The sequence below is a fragment of the Mustela nivalis genome (genome assembly GCF_964662115.1).
Source record: "Mustela nivalis genome assembly, chromosome: 2".
Classification (NCBI taxonomy): Eukaryota; Metazoa; Chordata; class Mammalia; order Carnivora; family Mustelidae; genus Mustela; species Mustela nivalis.
In genome coordinates, this window is record NC_139021.1 from 131255917 (window position 1) to 131272502 (window position 16586).

At 51.4% G+C, this 16586-nt stretch overlaps 1 protein-coding gene across 4 annotated transcripts in view; it reads left to right on the forward strand.

The window, feature by feature from the left end:
• Positions 1-16586, forward strand: part of HK1 (hexokinase 1) — a 112652-nt gene that overhangs the window by 73702 nt on the left and 22364 nt on the right. For all 4 annotated transcript variants that reach the window (XM_082715231.1, XM_082715232.1, XM_082715229.1 and 1 more), the window contains 5 exons: positions 6342-6490; positions 11270-11389; positions 14364-14459; positions 15064-15163; positions 15267-15450. In XM_082715231.1, coding sequence (XP_082571357.1) covers positions 6342-6490; positions 11270-11389; positions 14364-14459; positions 15064-15163; positions 15267-15450 — 649 coding nt within the window. The remainder of the gene's footprint in view (positions 1-6341; positions 6491-11269; positions 11390-14363; positions 14460-15063; positions 15164-15266; positions 15451-16586) is intronic.

The following is a 16586-nucleotide window of genomic DNA, read 5'->3' on the forward strand; positions in this document are numbered from 1 at the left end:
TTAAGAATTTTTCAGAATTCACTGGCCTCTCCGTGATGCTGTCAGGGGAGAAGGCAGAAAAAAGGGGACAGCAGAGGCAGGCTGTCTCACTCCTGTCCCCCCACAGCAGAGGCACCAGAGCTGTGATCTGGGGGCTCCTCTCCTCCTCTGCTGGGGGGGGATGGGACACCAAAGCTCTAATGGGGAACCAACCTGAGATCCAATAGATGCCCTTTGTTATGCAGGGCAAGTAGGTGTTTGGGGGATTCCTTCCCTAATAAAGAGTATTGGGCTCAGGAGCCTTGTAGCTGAAAGAAATCGAACTCAAATTTGTATGAGCGAAAAGAGCAACATTTTAGGTTCATATAACTGGGAAATCTAGTTGTAAGTTGGCTTCTGTATTCCAAGACTCGCCTGTCCCTTCTTGCAGTCTGGGTGCTGGCTGCCTTTGAGGGCTGCCTCTTCCTTAGGGTGGCAGACAAGGATGGCTCTGGCAGCTCTAGCCCATGCTGCCTCAGAGCTCCTGGTCCCAGCCATGGTCTTGGAGAGGGTGATGATTGGCTGGCTGACTCAGGTCATGTGCCCCTCCTGAGCCAATCATGATGGCCAGGGTGGGAGACTTGATGCTGCTGGATGACCATTGGTCCCCCTGGAGTGGGAGCAGGGGCTCAGCTTACCCCCAACCTCAGATGAACAATGGGGAGGATAGTTATCTAAAGAGAGGCTAGACAGCCACCAAAGTTCACTGGAAATCTTGTTCCCCTTACCAGACGTCATTCCTTGGTATCTAGGACCAGACAGGCGTACATTTGACCCAGACAGTTCTTTCAAACTAGCAGCCAATCCTGATTCCCTGCCTTGAATGAGCCCTGGGGAATGGGGGTGGAGGGGGAGGAAGTAAGCGTGTCACATTGCCCTCACCTTCGAGTTGCTTATCAACCAGCTGAGGAAGATAAGCCACTTACCCCTAGAAGATAATGAGCATCACAATATTTGCAAATACGTGGGTGACTAAGAAAAGGGAGGGGCTGTGGCGCCACTATAGGTGTGACCAGGAGCAGGTTGTTCAGCTGGATTGGTTGAGCTTCCTTCTCTGGAAACCAGGAAGATGAGTTGATATTTGTCCCCTAGCTCCCAAGCTGCAAATGTGATTTACAGAAGGAGGTGCCATTTCTTTGGGCAGTCACAAACATGGCCTGGAACCAGGGCCACCACTCAGGGAGGGACCAGGAACCGTGCTGGGCTTGACCATGACCCCATGTAAACTGCCTTCTGGGAAAGGCCCTCCTCAAATGGTCAACTCCCACTTCCAGGTGTGGGGAGTGTCCAGTGTTTAGTGTTTTCCTGACATCTCAAGGTCACCTTTTCTGGTTGCCATGTCTGACTCAAACTTCTTGGGACCCTGTTGATCTGTGCTTGTTGAGGAGAGCAGGGGAGAGCTGGAGCGGACAGACCACAGCGGGAGGCTGGCATGGACCACTGGTCTTCACAGGGTTGTGGAAGTGCGGCCCAGCCCTGTGTACCCGAAGGCCAGAGTCTTTTGGTTATTGGCAGCTGAGGTCATTTGCACTTTTCCTGCTTGAAAAACTTTAGGTCTGGGTCCCGTGGAGGTGCTGACTGAAACCTGACTCCTTCCCGCAGCAGGATCTGAAAGCTCTCACCTGATCTGACTTGGCACTGACCCCACTAACCACGAGCTCCTCCCCACAGACACCTGGCCCCTGAGCATAAGAAGCTGCTTTCACTTAAGACCATTGATTCAACTGGAAATGAGACTTTGGACCAGGCTAGCAACCGAAAAATGGGTCATGCTATTTTTTTTTTTTTTAAGTTACGATGTAAAGTCAGTTTATAACAGGAAATAAATAAATGTTTATTTAAACATTAAAGCAATAAAAAATGTTGAAACAAAGCAAAAAGCACCCATAAGTTCATGCTAGCACAGTGTTTGCCTTTGTGCTCGTTCATCTGCTCAAGTGGGTTGGAATTGTTTACCGCACTGAGTGTGCATTGTCTTCACTGGAGAATGAGGCAGAACGAACCCAAAATCCGAGAGGAGTCGCTGATGTTGAGGAGCCCCAGAAAGGCGGCCATTCTGGTGGTGCTGGAGTCTCAGTCCACAGCGACCCCTGGGGGCCTGTGTCCATGATGTCTGTCCAGCAGGCAGTTGGAATTCTGGTAATGACTAAGCTTTGGGTTCACATTCTGGCTCTGCCACTTAGGTTGTGCGCTTGGGCTAGACGTCTGACCCCTCCCAGCCTTTACTTGCTCACCTGTAAAATGGGGATCACAGTAGTACCTACCACATAGGGTTGAGGGAGTTAAAAATAAAATGATGCATCTGAAGGACTTAGCTAGAATGCACGGAGGCTCCGTGAATGTTGGTTGATGGTAAAATAAAAGCTTTTGATATTGTAGTAATTCGTCTTCCCGAGAGGAGGAGCAGCCTTGTACCAAATTCAGTTTTTTAACTGAGCACCATGGAGATTAGGGTTCTGATGGGAACCCTAAGAAAACTCTAAACCGTGGTGCCTGGTGGGCCCAGTCAGTAGAGCATGCGACTCTTGATTTCAGGGTTGTGAGTTGGAGCCCTACACTGGGTGTAGAGATTACTTAAAAATAAAATCTTAAAAAAAAAACAAAACCCAAATAAACAAAAAAGCCCTCTAAATAGATTTGAACACCCCACAAAATCAGGGTCAGAATTTCCTACCGATCTGTGATACCTGCTTCTTGGCATTCTCCCTTGGTCTGTTTCCTTTGGGCCATAGAAGCAATTTAAAACCAGTGGCATCATGTCATAATATTCATACAATGGGATATAATTCGGTCCCAGAAATGGATGCGGTATTGACACATGCCACCACATGTACAAAGCTTGAAAACATCAGCTATAGAAGGTGAAAGAAGCCATCCTCAATAGACTAGCTCTTGTATGCGTCCATTGACACAAAATGCCCCGAGTAGGAGGATCTAGAGAGACACATAGTAGATTTGTAATTGTTGGTGGATGAGAGGGGTTGCCAGGAAGTGGGGAGTGACGGCTCATGGGTACAGAGTGCCTATCTGGGATGCCGAAAATGTCCTAAAATTAGGTAGTGGTGATGGTTGTGCAACTCTGTATATACACTAGAAAACCACTGGGTTCTACACTAAAATAGATGAATTGTAACAAATGAATTAAAATAAGAACCTTAAAAAAAATAAGATGAGTTGTATGCTATATGAGTAATTTCTCAACAAAGCTGTAAGCTAAGAAGCCAACTGGCCAGCAGTGTCACTGCTTTGTGCTTAATGACCAATGAGCAGGGCTACCTTGAGTGAGGGAATGATTGGGTCACCATCCCCTATAACCAAGCATCCGCTGAGTATTTGTTGATCTTTCCTGGGTGCCATGGGTAAGATGCAAACAAGCCCAGGTTGTGGTTTTTTTCCATCAAGGAACTTGAGAGCGAGGTTAAGAATGGGGAAAATTCACTCGGAGAATTCTTTGGTTATTGATTCCTTACCACCCTCCTGAGTTGAAGTATTTGTTGAGCTCTTACTGTATATCAAACACCATTCTGAGTTCCAGAAATAGAGTGGTGTGTCAGAGCTGACAAGTTGATGGAATCAAATACAAGATTTACAAAAAAGAGGCTTTTTAATTCTTCCTAACCATTACCTTAAAAATTGAGAAGAAGAAAGCTCAAGAGACACAGAAACACCAAAACAATCTTGAAAAAGAAGAACAAAGTTAGAACACTTTCACTTCCTCGTTTCAAATTTTATTACAAAGTAACATTAATCAAGACACTGTGGTACCGGCATAAGGATGGCTGTGGATCAGAATTGAGAGTTCAGGGTATCAATTATATATCAAAACTGGGGGAGGTGGGCAGAATTGAGAGTTCAGAAACCCATACCTGTATGGTCACTTGATTTTTGACAAAGGTGCCAGGGCTGTTCAATGAAGGAAAGAGCTGTCTTGCAGCAAATGTACTGGGATAACTGGATACCCACACATAAACAAACTAGGTTGGACCCCTACCTCACACCATAAAGAAAAATCAACTTGGAAAGGATCAAACACTGATGTGTAAGAACTAAAACTATAAAACTCCTGGCAGGAATCGTAGGTGAGGATCTCTGTGACCCTGGATTTGGCAATGGCCTCTAAGATATGGCCCCAAAGGCACAGACAACAAAGGAAAAGCAACAGATATATTGTACTTCATCAAAACGGAACACTTTCATGCTTTAAAAGTCACCATCAAGAAAGCGAAAAGCCAATCCACAGAATGAGAGAAAATATTTATAAGTCCTATATCTGATAGGGACTTAGGTCTAGAACGTGAAGGACTCTTACAACTCAACACTCCAAAGACAACCCAGTTTTTAAAACAAGCTGGGTATCTGAATAGACATTTCTCCAAAGAAGGTAAAAAAACGGCCAAGAGACACATGAAAAGGTGCTCATTGTCATTAGCCACAGAAATGCGAACCAAACTAAAGTAAGTTGGTGATGAGAATTGAGGAAGTGGCAGATTGGAACCTTTTCGTATCATGGGTGGGATGGACAGTGGAACGGCTGCTCAGACACTGATGACAGTGCTTCAGAAAGTTCAGTGTGAGTTACCCCTGGACAGCAGTCCTATTTCTAGGTATAGACCCAAGAGAAATAGACACAGGGCACACACAAACTTGTACAGAAATGTTCATTGTGGTGTTATTCTTGACAGCCAGAGGTAGAAACCACCCAGATATTACATCCGCAGACAAATGGGTAAATGCAGTGGGCTATTATTTGGCCGTATGGAGATGACATACTGACCAATACACCAGGATGCTGGCCACGGGTGGCCACATGCTGTGTGATGCCACTCATACAGATGGTCCAGAATGGACACCGCTGTGGAGATGGAGAGCAGATTAATGGTTGCTTAGAGCAGGGGGGAGAAGAGGGTGCTTGTTTGAGAGGGAGACAGTTAAAAAGTCCAGGACTTCTTTTTGGAAGTGATGAAAGCACTCTAAAACTGGTCTGTAGCCCTGGTGGCATCACAGATGATGCGACAAACTACGGAATTACACACTTCAAGCGGGTGACTTGTCTGGTGCTTTAGATCTCAATGATGCCGTTATCGAAAAACAATGTTAAAGATGCTTCCCTAGGAAGATGAGATCCCAAGCAGACTTATGTCTATGCTGCTGTAGGATTGGGGACTTTGGGGACTATCGGGGCTCTGGGTGGCGGGGGGGGGGGCTGTCACCCCTGGCCCGATACCCACTGGATCAGTTGAGGATGTCACATCAGTGGTAAAATTCACAGATTTTCGCCATGCTTCTGGAAGCATGTGAGAATTACCAGCAGAAAGAGGGTAAGGAATGTTAGATGGTGGCTGGATGGTTTGGGACCCTTCCCACGGCCGCCTTCCTTGCTGCCATCTGGTGGCCCTGGGTTGCGTACGGTGCCATCATCTGTGTCCCACTGAGGCACGCCTCCGTCAGGGCCCACATCAGACCTGAAGGCTGCAACCATGTCAGGCCATTTCCTCCTACGTGACCAAGAGAGACTTCTGTTACAAGCCTTCCCTGGGTAGAGACAACACCTCCCCCGGCAGGTGTCTGGATGGATAGGCAGTGAGGTAATGACTTACAGTGGATTCTACCAGCCACCTTCAGGAGGTGGGACACTCCGACACAGGCTACAAAATGAACTTTGAGACATTATGCAAAGTGAGGGAAGCCAGACACACAAGGCCAAGTATTGTGTGATTCCACTCCTGCAATCAGGCATCCTGATCCATGCTGACAGCAAGCCGAGAGGCAGTGACCAGGGGCTAGGGGAGGAGCAGGGAATGGTTCTAGAGTTTTCTAGGGAGAAGTTCTGGAGATGGATGGTGGTGGTGATGCAGGCACAACATTGTACTTATCACTGCTTAAAGATGGTTCCAGTGGTGAATTTTATGTTATGTAGATTTTACCACAATTTATCCCCTATCCCTCTTCCCACGGGTAGTTAGTGGGGGTGTGTTAGGAACTCAAGGCAGGGGACCGACCTCAGGTATAGGGTGTTCTTGGAGTTGAAATGCTCTTTTTATCTTATGGCTAATGGTGCTGCCTGGGGGAAGGGGTTGGGCCTTAGAGAAAGCCCAGAGGGTGGGCCTCTGAATGGAATTTGGCCCTTGCCTTCCCCTGCTTGGAGCTGGCCCGCACGTGTCAGGCTGGGGAGGTTTCCCTGGCGTGTTTTCCGGGTAGGCAGTGGTTGGATGAGGTTTGCATGAGGGAAGCAGGCCAGCTGGGCCCCGTCAAGAGGCGGGCAGTGTGTGGGGCCTTCCCGTCACATGTGACCCTGATGTGATCCCTGTTGTCTCCCTAAACAGAAAAGGGAGATTTCATCGCCCTGGATCTTGGCGGGTCTTCCTTTCGAATTCTGAGGGTACAAGTGAATCATGAGCAAAACCAGAATGTTCACATGGAATCCGAGATTTATGACACCCCGGAGAACATCGTGCACGGCAGCGGAAGCCAGGTGGGTCCCTGCTCCCTTCTGATTGGCCCCAGTGGGCTCCTGCCTCCGGGAACCTGCCCCCCGCCAAGCTCTGGTGTCTGAGCCCCTGGAAGGAGTCCCTCATAGATTCACGTGGAGAGGGGCTGCTGGGTGGAAAGGTGTGACCACTGAAAGAGAGCCCACCATCTGGGAAAATTGGCAGGTGGGAGGGGAGTGCTGGGAAGAGGGTGCCCGGCAGCTCTGTGGGTAAATGCATTCATTTCCTAAGGATCCTGGGGTTGGCCCCCTGGGGCAGGTTTCGCAGAGCGCCTGGGTGAAAGCAGCTCTTTAGGTCGTTGGCCTCCTCACCCACCTCATTTGGGGCCCAGGCCTCATGTCACCTTGTGGGGCCGCAGCAATGTGAGCTTGTGGCCCCAGGGCTGGTCAAGGGCTCCTGGCTACCGGATTGAATAGCCTCCTGTGAGTCCTTGGTTCAGAAAGGCACCACCTCCTTTCCTCACATCTGATACCTGAGGCCCGTCCCCTTGGTGGGGCACCCCTGGGAGGGCTGTCTTCCAGAGCTGACCAAGGGGCTGCGGGCACCATCGGAAGGGCTTGTTGCCCTTCCCCATCTCTCTGGCTGTGGTGAGCGGTGGGGCCCTTGCTTCCAGATCATGGCTTCCAGTTTGCCTGTGTGCTGTTTGCCCGCCACGCGTGGGGTTTGCTCCTCCCGCCCTCCCATAGCTGCTCCGGCCCCTCTGGTCTGGAGCTCGCCTCCCGAGTCATGGCTGCTGCCCCCCGAGTCATGGCTGCTGCCCCGGATATGTATTCAGAGCTCGCCAACTGTTTGCTTTAGGAAGGGTGTGTTCCCCTAAAGGTTCATGACTAAGTTCTCCAGAAAATTCATTTGTTCTAAGCTGGACTTTGAGATGAGACCCAGGAGCCTTCTCCTCTTGGCTCTACTTTGTTTCTAAGTTAATGTGGGTGGGTCCGGAGCCAGTGCTCTGCTGGTTCCGTGGTTTTTGTTTGTTGGTTGGTTGGTTTTTATTTTTTTATTTTTTTATTTTTTTCTGTTCTGAGAGAAAAGGGCTAATCCTAGCCTTTCACGTGCTCCTGGGGGCTTGGGTTCAGAGCTTATCCGACTGGGTTGCAGGCAGCATTGAAGAGGACACTGTCTCCAGCACAGATGAGTGTGTCACTCACTGGATGGCTCTGCCTGGAGGTTCCCCTGCTTATCCCCGCACTGCTGGGCTGCAGAAACCGGCCCATCTGTCCGATGGTGCGCGAGGCCTGCCAGCTGCTGGATCTCCCAGTCCAGCCTGGCGACTGCTGCCTCGTCCTTGCACGGGACCAGCAGCCTCCAGGTGGCAGCCTGCTCTTCCCACCTGGCAGCGAGTACTGACCTGTCACTGTCTGTTCCAACTGGCCTTGGGTTGAGCCACCTTGCTGCCTTTGCCCTCAGGACTGTCCCCTGTGCTGAGATGGTCCTATATACTTGGGCTTCACCTTTTAGGAGCAGGGTCTGTAAATTAAGGGGGTGCCCCCAACAGGGGCCCACCTGGCTGTATATTCACTTCCACAGTGACGACTACTTCCTGCACCCCCCGTGACGTCCTCTGTCCCAGCCTCTGTCTCCATCTTCTCAGCTCCAAGGTCACTGTTTCCTGCTGTCTGCTTCTGCCCCATCCCCTTCCAAGCAGTCTGCAAAGAGAAGGTGATGAGGGTGGCGATAAGGGGAACGATGCTGTGTTATTATCGCAGTACTTCACGGAGCTCTGTGTGCGCCCTCCGCTCTCCGCCCGTCCCATTTTACAGATGAGAAAACAGAGGCGCAGATGTTAAGCACCCGCCTGCTGGGTCACACGGCTCAGAAGTGGTGGAGCTGGGAGTTGCACCCACATAGTCTGGGCCCGGTTGGTAGGGTTTCAGCAACGTGGACCACTCTGAGCCTGGGTCTGGTCTTTTTGTCTTTAAACCTTTTGGTTGGCGAGGAAATGTGAGGGCTGTGGAGGAGAGTCCAGGGGCTGAGGAAGAGGGTGGGCAGTTGAAAGTAGGGATGAGACAGGAAACTCTGCTTCAGAAGTTTGGTTTGAGGTTAGACACAAGTATCAGAGGCCATTTTTCTGACAGACCTGTAGAATCCCGGCAGGAGGCCAAGGGCCCCACGTGCCTGTGAAGCAGCAGAGACTCAGACTGAACAGCCCTGAATTCACGGGGTGGTGGTCTCATCTTCTGAAACATACAGGAATTTTAAATAGATTTTTAAACCTTTTACTTGGAATGATATTAAACTTATGGAGAAGTTTTAAGATAAGCACCAGGAGCCTCCAATATATACCCTCATCCACATTCACCAACCGTTAACTATTTGCTTTATCTTCCCCCCTCTTTACACACACACACACACACACACACACACACGCTATCCCAAAAAGTTCAGTTCATCTTTCAGCTTTAATAATCTAAATCACTTATTTAGTTTGGGAAATTTTGAATAATATTTAAATTTTTGTTTTCATCATTTTTACCCTTTTCAATGGGGATAAACTGACTCTCTGGGGTTTTTAAAAATAATGATTGCATTGTTTGGAAAGAAAAAAATCGTGCTTTTTAGACACAAGAAGTTTTTTTTTTTTTTTTTTCAAATTTTAAGATTTTATTTATTTATTTGACAGAGAGAGAAATCACAAGTAGGCGGAGAGTCAGGCAGAGAGAGAGAGAGAAGCAGGCTCCCGCCGAGCAAAGAGCCCGATGCGGGGCTCGATCCCAGGACACTGAGATCATGACCTGAGCCGAAGGCAGCGGCTTAATCCACTGAGCCACCCAGGCGCCCCTAGACACAAGAAGTTTGAGCCCAGCGAGGCAGACTAGCTTCCCTCCCTGGTCGGTCACAGGCTTAGGTTAGTGTGGTGGTGGCTTCCGGTCTCTTTGAGCAGGCTGGGAGCTCCCGGCTGTGGGCATTTCCTTCTTAACAGAGCGCTGCGGGGTAGCTGTGTTTGGCTTGGATCTGGAAGCGCTACAGCGCCTCATCCGTGGGAATCCGTTTCTGCAGCCTCCCGTCTCCCTGTTTCTTCCTGCCTGGGCCTTCCTTCCACCCTCCTCCTGCCCTGGGGGCCATCTCTTGGGAGGGTCACAGCGGGGCATGGGGCTTGTGAGAGCAGATGACCTGGGGCTCGCTGACGGACTTAGTGATGGCTTTATGTGACTTAGAAATGTAGGTCGCTGGAGACTTAGCTGGGCTCCTCCAGGGAAGCTGGTCATGTGTCTCTTCATTCAGAGTCACCGGCTGCAGCCACAGTGTGAGTAATGGTGATTCAGGGACAGAGGCTCTTAAATCAAAATTGGCGGGTTTTCCATTACCCCCACAGGAAATTCAGACTGTAGAGCTGGGTCAGAAACTTCTGAGGAAAGTTGGGGATAGGAACGATGACTTCCGGCCCCCTCTTGAGGATATCCCTGCAAGGAAAGCTTTCCGGGAAGAGAGCCTTGTCTGGGAACATGGGCTGGGGTTGCTTCCTGTGACCATGTGGTTGGGCCTGCCAACACTGCCTTCTTCTGGCCTTCTGGAAGCTCCGTGACTTTGTCAGTCCCATACATAAAGGAGGTCTAGTGTTATGACAGCCATGTGAAAAAGACAGGGTTACCTAAACTGGCTTGGTTGCCAAAAGAGCATATATATGCTTTGATTACATTAATAGAGGTATAGAGCCGAGGAAAAGGGAAAGTCTTAGTTGAACTAAGCTCTCCTGTGTTCAGAACACATATGAAACATTATATTCAATTCTGGATACATTTTAGAGATGAGGGGAGGTATTAGAGAGATCCAAAAAGGTTGCCTTCCATCATTGACGGTATTCGTGCAGAGGCTAGGGAAATCATGTTGTGTGCTCTTTCTAGTGGCTCCTAAGATGTATATGCATATCCCAGGCAATGGGCCACGGAGCAGGTGAATTTAAATTGAAATCCACTGAATGCAACAAGAATGACTAGTTTACAGGCACACAACAGTGTGGATGTTTCTCCCACACGTAATGTGGAGGGAGAGAAGGCGGACACCGAAGAGCGCACCCTCCTTGCATTTATGCGTAGTAGACAGTTGGCAGAGCGAATCCAGAGCGCTAGACCTCACAGTGACCACTGAGAGCCCCTGTGGGGTTAGGCGGCGGGGTGCGAGGGAGGAGTCTGGGCATTGGCAGAGCTGGGTTTCTCGTCATGGGTGCTGGCAACACAGGCAGGTGGGCTGGGGAGAAGCCAGTGAACGCTGTGCTTTGGCTGTGTGCACTTTTCTGTGCGTGTGTATCCGACTTCAGTAAAAAGTAAAAATAGGACAGTCTGAAGATTGTGAAATCATGCCAGTGGGCTAGAGGCTCTGGAATGGCCCATAGAATTTTTGGAATTTGCACAGACTGAGGTAGATATAGATAAAGATCCAGATCCAGAGAAGGGACCAGACACCTCGCCACCCCTGGGCTGATAGAGACCCTCTGCTCCGCTGTTATGGAGGGCTGGGGGGATTTTCTAGTACTTTAAAATTTCCTCAGCACCCAGTGGCTAGTTCTGATTGAAGGGTTGAATGGCTTCCTGCGCTGTGCCGTCTTGCAGGGAAGTCTCTCTTTAAGGGACTCTCTCTAGCATTCACACCCAGCCTGGCTTTCCCGGTAGGGCTGCGGGGTGCTGTAGGGGTGCTGCAGGGCGTCGCGGGAATGGGCAGCCGTTATGGCCGCGCTCTTTTCTGTGTGTGCAGAGGGAAGTGTTTACATTTTTCCCCCAAATGTGGGCTCCCCTCTCTCCCTCCTTACAGCTCTCTTGTGCTTCCTCCAGCTTTTTGATCATGTGGCTGAGTGCCTGGGAGACTTCATGGAGAAAAAAAAAATCAAGGACAAGAAATTACCTGTGGGATTCACATTTTCCTTCCCTTGTCGGCAGTCCAGAATAGACGAGGTAAGCACACTCTGGGCTTGGCGGGCCCCGCAGGAGCCCCAGAGTGGGAAAGTCAATGAGCCCCCTTTCCCAACTCTTTCTCCCCTTTTGCTCTCCTGGACAGATGGCCCGCCTATCTTGTATTTCTCAAGAAACATTTGTAGGAATTAACGTGAGATCGTGTTACTGTGTTTGTCTTTCAATTACTTAGGGATTTCCATATTTCTGGAGACGGGGTAGGTGTGGACATTTATAAAATCCAAGCAAGTGAAAGAAAAGACAGTAGGTTTGGTGGAAGTGGTGAGAGGCGGGCAAACCTTTTGTCAGGGTTGTGCAATGTGGAGTTTACCTGGAGGCTGTCCCGGGAATGGGGAGTCTGGTCAGGACCCCATGTCTCAGGTGCCCGGGCTGCACCCGAGCAGCTCATGTCCAAAGCTTTGCACATGAACAGCTCCATCCCCAGAGAAGCCCTTTGTGACCTCCGTCTGGGTCCTCGTGCCCATGGTGTTGTGGGTCATTGTTGATTCATTCACCTGCTCAGCAGGGAGGGACTCAGACGAACCCCAGGGCACCACTGTGCCTCGGATGGCACGCACGGAGACAGAATTGAGTAGATGCGACATGAGAGACAGAAAACACACACAGCGACCTGTGAACAAGCCTCTCATAATAGGGACCCTGAGAGTTCATGTTACCGAGGGGCCATCAGGTACCAGGGTCTCTGTTCGAATGCGCACCCCACAGTGAACACAGTATCTTCAAACACGCCCAGTTTACAGATGAGGACACTGAGGCTGGCAGGGGTCAGGAACCTGCCCAGGATCACCCATCTGGGAAGCAGCAGAGCCCAGACTCACTCTGGGCGGTTTGGCTCCCGGGCCGGTGCTCCTAACCAGTCTGCTTCCCTGCAGGAGAATAGCGTTGGTGCATATGGCCCCCTCCACGCTTCTGGGCAGCTCCCCTCTGTGTCTTTATTGGTAGGGTAAGCGTCCTGTCTTGGCCACTGCTTCATGCCCTCGGAGCCCTTCTGTCTGTGCCCTTTGTGTCATCACATCATGTTGGAGCAGGAGGGGGCTTGAGGGCTTAGTAGGGCAAACCAATCAGTGCCCAGTTGGAAAACCAGACCTCCCAAGGTCACAGGGCTTATTAATGGCAGACCTAGGGCCAGAATCCCAGACATTCCTGTCACCCGTTCCTTCCCCCTCCCCCCATTGAAGACCTCTGGGACACTGCTGTCCCCGTCCCCATTAGGACTGCTTTGGCCTATCCAGACTCTCTGGTGTCTGGCTTGTAACACCTCCAAGGTGTTTGGATCACTTTGGCCTCCATAGTATCTTCTTGAACCTTTCTCAAGGCCTGTTCTTGGTACTAAGTTTTCCTTGGCCTCTAAGAGCAGAGACGTGACAATCACATCCCCCTGGGAAAAGGGGGGCAGAGACTGCTCGACCTAGCTCCGTCGTCAGGGACACTGCCTACGTGCCATCCCCGGATGGCTGGGCTAGGCCCTGGGAGAGGACAGGGAGCAGATGGGGCCCGCCCCACAGAAGCTGCCATCTTCTGGGGAGGAAGGCATTGCAGAAGGAGGAGAGAATATCCTCAGAGGCAGGAGAGCCCCCCAGGGCAGGGAAGATGTGTCTGTTAGAGGGGCTTTGTGAGCAGAGAGGTGAGAGGGGTCCCCCCTCCCAGGCCTTGACCCCCATCCGAGGAGGGCTTCCTAGGCTGGGCTGCACTGCCTGCTGGGAAGCCGGTGAGACTAATTACCCATGGGCGGGGAGGATGCTATGCACACTCTTCAGGGCTGCCTGGAACCTTCTGGATTCTCCAGATCTAAACCAGCTGCCTTATTCCCCAGATGAGCAAAGTGATCCTCAGAGGAATCCAGGGAGCTGCCCACAAGGATGTGGGCAGAGGTGTGAGAATGGGACTGGTCTCCTGACTTGCAACTCCATATTCTTTCCACAACATACTCTCTGAGGCTTTTGCAGGTTGGGGTTGAGGGGAAGAAGACAGGGTCTAGGGGTTTCTGGAATGCCTGGCTTAGGAGCAGGCTGCTGCTGAACAAAGAGCCACAGAGAACCACATCTCCTAAGCACCGCCCCGTTCTGTGTGGCTTTCACTGTGAGCGGGGGCGGGCTGCGTGTGGGCAAGCACCCACCCCTGTGGCACCTCAGAGGCCCACGGGGCCCGAACCACAGCTCTTTCCCACCCTGCTGCATATGTGGGCATATTTCTCCATTCAGAGAAAAAATAGTTAAGTATAACATTTATTTTTTTCGACTCTTTGATTTTAAAAAAATACAAAAGCAATTATATAATGCTATTTATATAGATAATATAAAGATGTAAAGCAAAGACTAAAATTCCTACCCTTCCCGATTCTCAAGTGAGTGACCATTGGCTGTCTAGTCTTGTTGATAATACATAACAGAGATGGGGCCTATTGGACCCATTAGTGGAGTTGCTGCTTACAAATGGGGGTTAAATTCCAAAGTTAGGGAAGAGGCACAAGTCATATGCGCTGGGTATTATCCTTATGTCTCTAGCACCTGGCTCTAGAAGTTCAGTAGCCAAGAATTCTCCTGACATTTTGTTTCTCTTCCCCATTTGGCTCTGCCTGTCTTTCCTCCGGGCTCTGGGAGCTGGGCTCTGGCTTGCCAGCATGGAGGGGGATCAGGTAGTAACAGGATTTCTCTTGTTCTCTTTTTACTTGAAGTCTGGCTGTGTAATCGACATCCAGGCAGATTTGCACGCTGGATTCTAGCCTGAGCCGCACGGTTTCTTTCCGTGGCATCCCCCAGAGAGATCCGTCCTGCCAGTGGGTGGACAGGAGACGGGACGGAGTCTGGCTCTGTGGTTACCCGCTGTGATCTGGAGGGAGCCGCCTGTCCTCTCTGGGCCTCTGCTTTCTCACGGCCCTCGAGCGGCCTCCTCAGGGACCTGGGGCTTCTGCAGGACTCCCAGCCCTCATCCAACCCCCACCGGCTCTCCTTCGCAGGGCATCCTGATCACCTGGACAAAGAAATTTAAAGCGAGCGGCGTGGAGGGAATGGATGTGGTGAAGCTGCTTAACAAAGCCATCAAGAAGCGCGGGGTAACTCTTCTCTGGGCCACCTATCCCAGCTGTGTGGAGGTGGGGCGGTGTGGGGAGGAGGCTGGGGTCTGGAACAGACCAGGCCCTTCCTGGGGGCAGTTGGGCATGGCCGGAGGCATCACGCTAGGTGCCTGAAGGCAGATGAACAGGGAGAGTCCACAGCCCGGAAGGTCAGGGTGGTTCAAAGTGGGGTTCCCAGAAGCGCTGCATGGAGTTCCTGAACCCCATGAGGGGTGGGAGCTGCTTCCTCCTGACTGGGGTGCTGGGCTGTGCGGAGGCAGCTGACACATGCGGGGGTCGCCTGCGTGGCTGGAACAAGGGCCGTCAGCATGGGGCTGTAGTGCGTGGTTTGCGGAGGGCTATGCCTCTGCTCGGAAGAGAGTCTTAATCCGGGTAATGAAGGTGATCGTGCGGTTTCTGTGCTGGAACCACTGCACTCTCATCCGGTTGGTCTGGGGGCCAGCAGTCAGGAGCAGTGGTACACCCCACTGCAGGAGCAGTGCTGGCTCCGAACATGGGGGCCACTAGCCGTGCCCTCTTGGACATCAGTGATCTCTGCTCCCATGTGAGAGTGGACAGAGACAGCCCCATTCTGTGTCCCCAGGACTACGACGCCAACATTGTAGCTGTGGTGAATGATACAGTAGGGACCATGATGACCTGTGGCTATGATGACCAGCAGTGTGAAGTCGGCCTCATCATCGGTAACGTCACCCCTTTCCTCATGCCCGCCCTCAGCCGGGGTTTCTAGAAGGCACAGGCAGCCCGCTCTCGCAGCTCCTGAGCTGGTTCCTCTTTCTCTCCAAGGCACTGGCACCAATGCCTGCTACATGGAGGAACTGAGGCACATCGACCTGGTCGAAGGCGACGAGGGGAGGATGTGCATCAACACGGAGTGGGGGGCCTTTGGGGACGACGGGTCTCTGGAGGACATCCGTACCGAGTTCGACCGGGAGATCGACCGTGGCTCTCTCAACCCCGGGAAGCAGCTGTGAGTCCCACCTTTTCTGCCCCGTTGTGTGCGTGACCTTGGGGATACTTAGCCAGAGTTAGGGGCTGAGATGAGGGGGGCGGAAAGGCAGGTGATCACAAAGCTGAAGCCCATCAAATCTGCACAATCTTTCATTCCTTTGGCTAGCTACGCGGTTGTAGCAGCTGCAGCTTTAAAAAGCATGTTTTGAATGATTTTCTCTTTGTTGAATTACGCTGTAATTGTGTCCTGGTAAAAAGTTCTGAAGATGAAGAGCACAGAAGTGTAGAACTAGGGTTTCAAAACCCTCGTGCACCCTGGAGTCACTTGCACTACTGCCCCGGGGGAAGTGAGGCCCCGTGGCAGGCAGGGCGGCTGCCGAGCAGGGGAGTGAGCGTCCTGAGCGCCTTGCGCTGGGTTCCAAGGGTACTGAGGACCCCCTTAGAGCTAGTTGGGGAGGCGTGTCCCATGTTTGAACATCTGTCCTGCAGAGGAGTGGGGGCAAACCTTTGGAGTCATACAGAGCTTAGGGAGCCCAGAGCATGGAGAAACTTCCCCCATGTTACGTATGGGCAGATGGGTCAGTGTTGGTAACAAACATCAGACATACTGGGCCGGTTCTTTTTGGCCTCGGAGAGCTCCCGGCTGCAGAGGTGTGAGTGATGTTATTCGAGGCGGTGTGGGCATTTGTTGATTTGAGCTATTTGGTTCCTGCAGTGCGTGCTCCTATTTCTCTGTGATGCCGGCGGGCTGCTGGCTCTCTCTGCCGGCCCTGCCAGCTGCCTCGCCCTGGGATCAGGTGCTGTCAGCGTGCTGAGTCTCTTGGCTATGGGTCCTTATCCCGTGCCAGAGAGACATGGGAGTTCGTTTGTCATTTTTGAAGCCCATCCCCCCAAAATCTCCGCACCCCGGGCTGGATGAGGGGGCTTTCCACCCTAGCTAATGGCATCGTGTAAATGGCCAGCCGCCCTCCACCCGGAATGGCGGTGGCAAGTAACCTGGGTTTGTTAGAGAATGCCAAGTTCTTAGACCCAGTTTGAACATCTACTTTGTATCCAGAGACTGGGGTACCAGCTTGGGATAAAGGATGCCAGTGTTAAAGCTCTGATAGCCAAAGGTGTTTTTTCCCCCAATCTGTTCATCTACTCATCCGTTCA